At 32.4% G+C, this 10895-nt stretch overlaps 2 protein-coding genes across 3 annotated transcripts; one reads left to right on the plus strand and one right to left on the minus strand.

The window, feature by feature from the left end:
• The first annotated feature begins 972 nt into the window (after positions 1 to 972).
• LOC100527642 (40S ribosomal protein S7) lies at positions 973 to 3338 on the plus strand. 2 transcript variants are annotated; one of them, NM_001248424.2, is made up of 6 exons: positions 973 to 1048; positions 1885 to 1967; positions 2075 to 2148; positions 2233 to 2356; positions 2643 to 2825; positions 3000 to 3338. In NM_001248424.2, the coding sequence occupies exons 2-6, from the start codon at positions 1893 to 1895 to the stop codon at positions 3117 to 3119; spliced, it is 576 nt and encodes a 191-aa protein (NP_001235353.2). In that variant the 5' UTR covers positions 973 to 1048; positions 1885 to 1892; the 3' UTR covers positions 3120 to 3338. The 2 variants fall into 2 exon arrangements, with proteins under 2 accessions (NP_001235353.2, NP_001349190.1); NM_001362261.1 differs by having other exon boundaries at positions 973 to 1043.
• Positions 3339 to 5318: 1980 nt separating this feature from the next.
• On the minus strand, positions 5319 to 7665 carry LOC100790304 (putative receptor-like protein kinase At4g00960). Its single transcript, XM_003529971.4, has 5 exons — positions 7334 to 7665; positions 6943 to 7153; positions 6606 to 6843; positions 6375 to 6525; positions 5319 to 5834 (listed from the first exon to the last, which is right to left on the minus strand). Exons 1-5 carry the CDS (start codon positions 7532 to 7534, stop codon positions 5472 to 5474), a joined length of 1164 nt encoding a protein of 387 aa, XP_003530019.1. The 5' UTR covers positions 7535 to 7665; the 3' UTR covers positions 5319 to 5471.
• Positions 7666 to 10895: the final 3230 nt, after the last annotated feature.

The raw sequence follows: 10895 nt of genomic DNA on the forward strand, positions 1-10895 counted from the left end.
AAATAAATGGACTTTTCTTAGGTCCATACCCACTCCGTCAAGCCCGCGAACAAACAGACTGGTTTACGGGTTCAATTAATAATTACAAATATAAATAAATTTTTTTGATTGTTTGGCATGACCACAAGCAAGAGAGAGATGTGAAGTAGGGAGGCACAGCGTGCAAGAGAGGTGTGATGTGTAAAGAGGGGTAACACGCGCGAGCTAAGGAGGAGGAAGTGACCTTCTCGCACAGTGTTTGACCGGGGTAAGGGAAGTGCGATGCGGTGTTGATTGGGATAGGGAGGTCGCACCCAAGCCAAGAAAAAGAAAGTGATGTCGTGGGCCTCACAATAGAGTGAGGGTCGGGAAATGAGACATGCAGCAGCGTAAGAGTTTGAAAGGGAAGACTATGGAGTCTAAAGGCTTAACTCTCAACTCAAATACTTAATCTATATAATTTTTATTTTAAAATTAATTATCTTATACAGGCTACTCGCGAGCCCGCAAATAAAATTCATTAAGTCTTCAAACTTAACAAACTGAATTCAAGTATTGCTTATAGTTGTATGGGCTTGTAAAAAAAGTATCTATAACTCGTCGAGTCTCCAAGCTTAATGAACTAGCCTATAGACCTGAGACCTGAACCTATATACCAACTCCTAATCACTAAAAGTGACAAAACTCTCCTTCCAATTATTAATTTGAACAACCTTATATAATATTTTGAAAACTAAAATTAGCTTTCTGAAAATAGAAAGAAATACACCCTAATATGTGGGGGTTATTTTTAAAATATACTTTTTTAAAATTATTTTTAAGAATATGTTAGAAAGAAAAACTATATCAAACATATTAAAAACAATGATTAATCGAACGGCCATGATACATAGTCTCTCGCGCGGAATCCTAACCGTCAATGTGTACTAAACACCCAATCTGAGTCGTTCATTTAATCTTTATAACCTAATCTAATCCCCAAATTAGGGTTTCACTGCCGCGAAAACAGAACAGGGACTCACTCTCTTCGCAGCGGCACTCTCGGTGGCTTTCATCTTCTTGGGGTGAGGTAGGATTCTGACACCCTTTTAAGATTTAAGTCACTCTGCAACTTCTCAACCAAAATCAACATAAAACGGAACAAAAATTATAATTTTTAGGTTCTTTGTAAAATTTGTACATTTGCGCAATGTCTGCCATGAAGAATCAATTGATGATTCTGTCTTGTTTTGTTAGGGTTATAGGGAATTTTCTCTAGAAAAAAAGGGTTTTCTTTTTTATTTGTGTTTCCGTGAATGAGATTCAGAGACAAGTAGCACCTTTACCATTATCTGGCAGTGATAACAATTCTTAATTTCTATGTATTCGTTAACTGTAACCTGACATAAGTGACATGAATCTTAGTCTTAATTGCTATGTCATGCTTTATGCAAACTATTAAGTGTTGTAAGTTGTAACCATGTTTTTGGCATTGATTCATAGATAGATGGCTGTTCATTTTTGTCCCATTATGTATTGTTTAAAAGGGATAAGCATATAATATAACTTTCAAATTAATGATTTAATTTAAAAATCAGTAAATGACAATTTTATAAAAGAAAGTGTAAGAATGTTGTATCATTAGGGCTGTTGTTGTCATGACAATGCTGAGAATATTTGGCTTATTCATGCTGGATATGTTCTGTAATCTGGCTGAAATTGATGGGAGATGTAACTAGGAATTGATGGCGTCTCGTGATCAACTTGTTTCTTCATTATTTTAGAATCAGTGTGGTATTTGATGTAGTTTCAATTAATCTATTAACTTGATGATTAGGCTTGTGCTTGTTGTCTGTTTACATATTGAACTTTCATTTTGTGAAACTTAGACTACAATATTCACCTAATTCGGTTTTTTGTTTACAGTTGTCAAGATGTACACATCGAGGAAGAAAATTCACAAGGATAAGGATGCTGAGCCAACTGAATTTGAGGAATCAGTTGGACAGGTTTATTTTGGTTCTTTATAGTATTGTTGTTGCTGTAGTCTGGAGTTGCTAATCAGTTTCAACTTTCAAGTGAAATGACCAACTAATTTGTTAATAATTTGTTGCAGGCATTGTTTGATCTAGAAAATACCAACAATGAGCTGAAAAGTGATCTGAAAGATTTATACATAAACTCAGCTGTGTAAGAATGTGTCTTAATGGTTGTTTGTGTGAAGATAATAAGATCTTTGCTTGTCTCTTGACTATCATCTTTCATGATCTACAGCCAAATTGATGTTTCTGGCAACCGAAAGGCTGTGATTATCCATGTCCCCTACAGACTAAGGAAAGGATTCCGGAAGATTCATGTCAGGCTTGTGAGAGAACTTGAGAAAAAGTTTAGTGGAAAAGTATGAAGAGTCATGTCCCTTTGTTTTCAATATTCTTTCACCAGACTGTTTCTGCACATTCCTGTCAGCTACTTCTCTGAAACACTATTCTACTCCTTGTTGGGGATGCTTGTTGAACTTTTTATTCTTTTCAATCACTGTATTTTACTCCTTATTTAGCTAGTTGTTTGGCACAAGAACATTAGCCATAAAAATTGTCTCTCTTTTCCAGTCACCTACAATTTTTATTTTTTTTTAAAATGTGATGCTTTATTTTGTTATATATTAATGACCCTTAAACTTGTAGGATGTAATCTTGATTGCCACCAGGAGGATAGTAAGGCCACCAAAGAAAGGTTCTGCTGTTCAGCGCCCCCGCACCAGAACACTCACTGCTGTACATGAGGCAATGCTGGAAGATATTGTATTGCCTGCTGAGATTGTTGGAAAGCGTGTTAGGTATAAAATTGATGGTTCCAAGATTATGAAGGTAAAGATTATAGCCATGGAACTTCTGAAGTTATTCTTATAGTCTTGTTGTGTTAAATCAGCCAGAGATTTGAATAAAACATCTCTAGTTAACTAAAGTACCAAACTAATGGGAGCATATGCATCCAATATCAGAAAAATACTAATGCTTAAATTGTTTTCCTTGTCTGGATAGGTCTTTTTGGACCCCAAGGAGCGAAACAATACCGAGTACAAGTTGGAGACTTTTGCTGCAGTATACAGGAAACTTTCAGGCAAAGATGTCGTGTTTGAGTATCCTACTACCGAGGCTTAGGTTCTATTTGTTAGCTTTGAATTTCTTCCTGAATTACATATGGTGGATGCTGGTTTTGTTAAGTTGGCTTTAATTCTGGATTTTCTTTAGTTACTTATAGAAAATACTGTGTCCTGGTTTATCAATGTAGAATTTGATATATTTTCTTGTAACATCCTATGAATCCGTATTTTTAAGATTTTGTCAGTGTTTTGTTCTGGAATGGAAGCGAATCTGTTTAGAAGTTGTATTCTTCACCATCTTAACCCCATGCCTAACTGCCTAAGGCTATGGTATAGATTGGTGGAAGGAGGTAAAATCAAGTGAAATGAATATTAGATCGTGAATAGCACCTTAGACCTGTTAATGTAGGTCCAAACTGGCAATGACAGGATAATTCAGTTGAGGATAAATGTTGATAGAAGGTAATTCTTTGAGCCATTGACACAAGCAAATAAGTGAGAATTGTAGATTGACATGGCTACATATGGTTTCTTAGTTCAAGATTTATATAATGATAATAGAGAATTGCAACATAGAACTCATTTTGCGAAAGGGCCTCCAAATAAACAAGATAGGAGGAAACTTAAGAAGAGTGAAGAGAGAATGAAAATCACCTTCGATTTCTTATGCGAATTGCACTTTAAAATGTTTACGAGAACGGAGAAAAATAACACGTTGGACAATGGATATGTTAATTTAGGTCTAAATCGAAAATGAGGTTAACTCAATAAAGAAGAAATATAGTAATAGAAGGTACGATTATTGAGATGTTGACACATAGGTAAATGAATTGGCGTGGCACCTAATAGTAGATTGACGTGGTAATGTATAATTCAGGATTTTTATATTACAAATAAATATACACATAAGATAATTTAAGAGTAAACTATATAGAAAAAAATTTTAAATTGCTGAGATGAAAAATAGACATTTCAAAATTAGAGAACAAAAAGTGGACAATTTTTTTTTTAAAGTAAACTTTGAAAATTTTAGAAGAGTAAAAAACATATTTTACCCATAATTTATTTAATCATGCGGAGGGGGAAGGGAATTAATAGAAGTTGCTCATTTACACAATATCCCCGTAAGTAGAGAAAAGAAAGGAGAAAAAAAAACTCTCCAAATTAACTATTAAAAAAGGTCTTGACATAAATAGGTTTTCTCAAAATTTATCTTTTTACGGATTAAAATTACGATTGATTCGTCTAACCAACCCCATTTAATAAAAGCACACTTCTATTTGTCCCGTGAACCTAAGGAATATTTTCTTGCAAGTTTTGATTCAATATGAAGCATCTCCTTCTCATTCCCTATTTCCATTTTTGAACCCCAAAATGGAGACCCCTTTGAGCTTAGTCCCCACTCTAATGATATATTAAACTGTCATTATATTATTGACTCATTTAACCAACCTATTTAATAAGAGCAAACATTTCTATTGTCCCGTGAACCTCAAGGAACATCTCTTATTCCATATTTGCATTTTTGGACCCCTTAATCCTAATAGAGAGATCCTTAGTCACCAGTCACCACTCTAATTGTCCACCCATCCGTCTTCCAAACTATAGTTAAATTTTTTTGTATTTGATTAAAGTTGTGCATTTAATAAGTAACATTAAAATTGCAAATCTTTCATGAAAATTTGCAGTCTCAAATTTTCTCCATCTGAGCTTTTCTCCAGTCTTTGATTAATTATTTGCGACTAGTCTATAGTCCGAGTAGGCCAACTCTGTTTTTTGGAATGTTCCAGAAGAATCATTGAAAGATGAGTTTCATATCATATTACAATTACATCCCAAATTAGTTCAATTATAATTTATAACATAAGCCCTTCATTGTCCGTCACAACCGATGATCCTCATGCTTGTTATCAACGAATTAATATTCAAAAGTAATAGGTGATTTTCAGAGTGCAATTAGAGTGTAATTAACAGAGAAATAAAACAAAAAGGAACAGAAACTAAATAAAAAAAAATAAGATAGTAAGAGAGAAATGATGATTTATGGAAGTAGTTATAGGATTAGAATAGGGAAAAAAATGTGAACACTAATCATATTTTTGGATGAAAGGATAGAAAATAGGAAGAAAAGAAAACACTAGATAATGATATATTTTATTTTGTGTGGTAGGAGAGAAAGAGAAAAAAAAATGAAAAGAAAGATTGATTACTATAGACAAAAATGAAAATTTTTCTTTCCTTCAATCCAAACGGAGGGTAAAACCTCATCTCTCTCTCTTTTTATATATAGTTATAGGTTATACATAAAATACATCAAACTATTTCTACTAATATAAAATCGATATTACAAAAAGAATACCCTTAAATAAATAGAGATCTTCTATTACACCCTATACAATATGAATGGAGATCATCTTCCTTCATCAAAAGAAGAGGTGGATATAGAATTTCTAGAATAATCCTCTACAAAACTACCACTACCACCTGAGACCCTGGTAGCACTACTAGCATTGGTATTGGTCAAAGCAGAAGTTGAGGTTGTATTCCAACGTCCTGCACGACCTTGAATTCCTGGTTTTCCTGGTCTTGGCAAAGTGAAGGAATCACTTGAGAGCATGAGATTAACATTATTCATGTCAGGTCTTTCAATTATGCTTGCTTGACAGCACAACAAACCTAGCTGAATGCACATTGCTGCCTCATCACCATTATATCTACCAAGGGTTGGGTCAATTAAGTCCATTATCTTCCTTCCTTGATAAAGCGACCACGCCTACAAAATATAATGGAAAAAAAAATGAAGGGTCAATGAAATGGTCACATATTATGCTTAATGTTCATGTAAATTCCCTTTGACCACGTAAGTCAATGAATAGTGATTGATATACACATTGTTCCATAAAATGCAGGTTTTGTTGTCCAGTTCATATGGAAGATACTCTATGGTGCCATGTCAAAGCAAAAATTTCACTTTGTTCACCAGCAAAGGGATGAACCAAATCATATATATGATTGCAGATGACCAATGACAAAGGGTCTTACTACCTTAGCACATGTAATTGCGCTAAGCCGCTAACCTTATATATAAGAGAATGTCAAGAACAAGTACCATTATATTACTAGCGACACAACAGTGACAACACACTTCCATTTTATTAATCCTTAGCATAAGCTTAGAAAATATGCATTTTTCTAGTTATTAAAAATGCATATTACACCAGCTGACCGGTTAATTTATAACAAAAATCTCAGTTCATGAGCTTAATTAGTCCATACTAGATTCACATTCATGCTTGCCATCTGATCAACTTACATAGCTCAGGAGATCTGCCTTTTCTGAACCAAGCTGCATATCATGGTTTTTTCTCCCACTAACTATTTCCAACAGCAGGACTCCATAACTGAAAACATCTGTCTTCACAGACAGATATCCATGCAATGCATATTCAGGGGCCATGTAACCACTGCATTAATCAAATATAAAAAAGCCATAAGGATACCTACACCTGAATAACAAACAACAAGAAGGGAAGAATCTACTCACTGTGTACCAGAAATCCTAAATGTCTGCATATAACTGTCCTCCCCAGGAAACAACCTTGCCAAACCAAAGTCCGAAATTTTCGGATTTAATTTCTCATCCAGCAATATGTTACTAGCTTTAATGTCCCTGTGAATAATTCTTTCCGGGGCCTCTTCATGCAGGTAGAGAAGTCCTCTTGCCACACCTGTAACTATTCTAAATCGCGTTGCCCAGTCCAAAGATGAAGACCTTCTCTTATCTGAAAATTATGTTATAACTGTTGTCAATCAATCACTGCCCACAAACAACTACAAAACAACGGTAAATAAATAGATAAATAAACGTCTCTTCTCAATACCAAACAGAAAGCGATCAAGGCTTTTGTTAGGCAGATACTCATATACAAGCATCTTTTCAGGCCCTTCTGCACAACAACCCAGTAATGTAACCAAGTTCTTGTGCTGAATTCTGAGTAATAGCCTGACTTCATTGGTGAATTCTCTATCTCCTTGCCTAGATTCCAATGACAGCTTCTTAACCGCCACTTCTTGACCATTTGGCATCAATCCCTGCGCAAAGCATGCATAATTTAATTAATTACATAAACATTTAGTCCTGAAATTTTAACAATAAGGTCTAATTACTGATCTTTGGCAATCTCATGACTATAATATTTAAGAATTTAACTATAGTAAAGTGGTATGTTACTAATGGAATTAATTTGAAGGGGAGAAAGCAGAAGAGGGTACCCTGAAAACAGGACCAAAGCCTCCATGACCTAGCCGGTTGATGTCGGAGAAGAAGTTGGTGGCGAGTTGGAGAGTGTGGAGGCCGAAGATTAGGTCGAAGGAGTCGCCGGGGTGGTTGCGATCTATGTCGTCGTCATCGCCGTCGTGGAAGGCTGCGCCGCCCTTGTGCAAACAGGGGCACAACCTGCGGAGGAAACTCATGGAGGACAAGGCAACGTTGTTAATTTTCCGAGGTGTCAGCACAGACTGTGAGGTTGACTTTGTCCGGTCATAATACTAGTAATATCTAGCGCTAGTCGAGTCCTTAATCTCAATGTTTAGTTTACCAAACCAAAATGTCTTGTCTATCACAACTTCATCAAGTATACGTTGCTTAGTTGTGTTCTCGTACGAATTTTCTGTCAACTACCATGCAATCTACCGGTAATTTTAAAAATAATAAAATTAAGTATACATAAAGTAGAAACTATATACTTAAAACTTAAATAAAAGTATTAAAAAAGAAAATTTTAAAAATAATTATATTAAAGTAATTCAAATAATATTTTTTTTATTGAAGGATAATAACACTACTATTTTACATGTACAAACATTATTTATATTTATAAATACTTGTATAATGTAAAATGTTATTGTTTGTATATTATTTAAATCCATCTTAATTACCTAAACTATTATTTTATGTTAGAATGTGAGGGGAAAAAAAGGAGTGTGTAAGTGTAAATATAGTTAATAATGTATTTTTTTATTTAGCTAAATATAAAATGAAAAGATGATTTCTAAGTTCTAAAAGTAAAGCTTTTGTAATAATAATAATAATAATAATCTAAAAGTAAAGCTTCAAAATATCATTTTCGGTCTCCTCTTTTTACTTTTTAAGTTTTATATACTTCCCCTCAGCAAACAGAACATCAGAATATTGCAAGTCTGCGATGCTCTTTTTGTCTGCTTCTGAATTCTTTGTTGAAATGCGTGGTCGTAGTTAAATAAATAATCAATTTTCTTAATGATGATATTGATTCAGTCAAACATGATTAGTACGTTTGGAAATAGTAGTTGCCATACGGCAATTGCCCTGATAAATTGTTTTCCGATGCATGCTTTTACAAAAAATATCAAAAGTTCCTGTGACACATTTCGATAGAAACTAAAAACATCCAAGGGAGGTGCATGCGAACACAAATAAATTTTACTTATAATATTATATTATGGCTATTTGAGTGGAAAATTACCTCATACAATGATCTTTAAGTGTGTGTAATAATTTAATTTACATGTAAAATTTACTTATTTGAGTATTAATAATAATCTTTAACTCAAGGATTAATTAACTTTACAATTTTGTATGTTGGGTGAAAAAAAATGGAAAGAGAATATGCAAGTAGGAATTTAGAAAGTATGTGATTGGATGAACGTTATCAAAGATTTTGAAAGGAATTAATCAATTTTACAAAATTTATTTCCAAGTGAAGTAATTTATATTTAAATATTTTTACTTTGAAAGCAAATTTAATATGAAACTTAGTGTAAATTCTTCAATTTAACTCAAAAGTTGCTTTTTATCACTTCGAATGAAATCAATATTTGGAGGGAAAATTAATTTTATCCAATAATAACTAAACATATATATTTTTACTGAAATTAAATTTGATGAGAAGCAAAACTCAATTTTGATATTTTGTACTGTAAAACCAAGTACACACTAATTCATTTTGTCCCAGTTCATTAGTCTTTTGTGAACTTCCTTTGACCCATTTCCACAAAGGGTGCTCCTTTTGATATCAAAGTATATATATTGAAACAAAAAAAATACATAATAATGTATCGCATTTTTTATATATTGAAAGAAAAATAAATACACAATGAACAATTTTTTAGTTATTTTTTTCCTTCAGAATTTCAACTGGCGGGACCATTGTTCAAAGAGTTATTTTATAGAACAATTTCTTGAGGCACTGGAATTTTTTTATTAGAGTTGATAATTTTTTTTTCATATACACGGATATAAAAATTAAGCATATGTTTGGGTCTTCCTTCAAATTAAAGCACCTTGAACATACACCCTAAACATACATTTGCAAAAGGAGCCCTTTGTAACTTTGGGATTCAATGTACTTATAGAGGTGGCTAACGCGGGTTTCTAAACATTGACTAAACCCTTGCCTTCTTTTTACTTTTTTTTTCTATTTGTATTCTTTTTTAAAAACAAAAAAATCTTTATGTGTCAACACATTTATTCAATTTACTGAAGTTTTACCTAAGAAAAATTGTACAAGATTCTTCAAAACTGAAAAGATCAAATGAATTGATTGACCGTTCGCGAGGTTGATTATCTCATAAAATCATAGAAGTTTCAACGATTCAATTCTCAATCCAATAATCAAGATTATTAGTGAACGAAAGAATGCAATTAGGCTATGTTTCAAAGTGATAATTCTTAATTCGATGGTTAAGATCAGTAAAAAAAGAAATTGATGGTTAAGATTATTAGTCAATGAAAGAATTCAATTTGACTATCTAATTAAAATTATGAAAACGTTCATTGGGTCATACGGGGTTGTTCGTACTTCTTTCTAAAATTTATTTTGATAGGAAGTCGTGTTTTTCCTTTCCTTTTTCTTTCCCCTCTTTTTTTTTTATACATTTTAGTGTTTTTTTTATAAGAAAAACTATAGTCCATAAACCATATATAAGACTCTCAAGAGTAAGTTCATATGTAAAGTAAGTAAATAAAATGATTTTAAAAAAGTAAATAAATAGAAGACATTTAATATTTATGTGATTTAATTCAAGACACTCCAAGACCCTTTAACTCTAAATTAAATTCTCTCATTTAAAAAATTTCAGCATTCTCTCTCTCTCTCTCTCTCTCTCTCTCTCTCTCTCATTCCTGTTGAAAGTGATTCTCAACAATTAAGTAAAAACATATATCTCAATCCTTTGAAACTATTCTCCATCTTTCCCCTCCCCCCCCCCCCCCCCCCCTCTCTCTCTTTCTCCCTTTATACATTCTTCCTTACTTGTTTTAAAATTATTATATTGTCTACCTTTACAAGAAAATTGTTGTAAAAGTTTAAAAGGCATAGAATAAAATGCAATCTTAAGAAAACTCAAATGGTGTTAGTATACTAATATGTAATTGGTTTGAATGACACTAGATTTGGGTACTTTAAATAAAATTTCAAGTTTAATTTTTATGTATAAAAAAATATTATTAAATGAAAAAACTTATTAAAGATAATTAATTAAATTTTTCATAAAGATTAATTATTGACGAAATTAATATATATTTTATAACAATGTTATGATAACCTAAAAAATGGTGTCAACATAATTTACTCTTTTTTATCTATTAAAAATAAATAAAATCCCCATAAAACCAGCATGATAAAGTTTGCCTTTTTGATAATAATCTATAAAATTTATATTCATGATCCTTGGTGTATGTTTTTGGAGATGAGAGAGAACTTTTTTATAGAAATAATGAGAGAAAAGATTATTATACAGATAATATATGATAGATTTTTGAATTGGTATAGAATTAATGATATCTAAAAAAAAT

The sequence above is a fragment of the Glycine max genome, chromosome 7 (assembly GCF_000004515.6).
Source record: "Glycine max cultivar Williams 82 chromosome 7, Glycine_max_v4.0, whole genome shotgun sequence".
Lineage (NCBI taxonomy): Eukaryota > Viridiplantae > Streptophyta > Magnoliopsida > Fabales > Fabaceae > Glycine > Glycine max.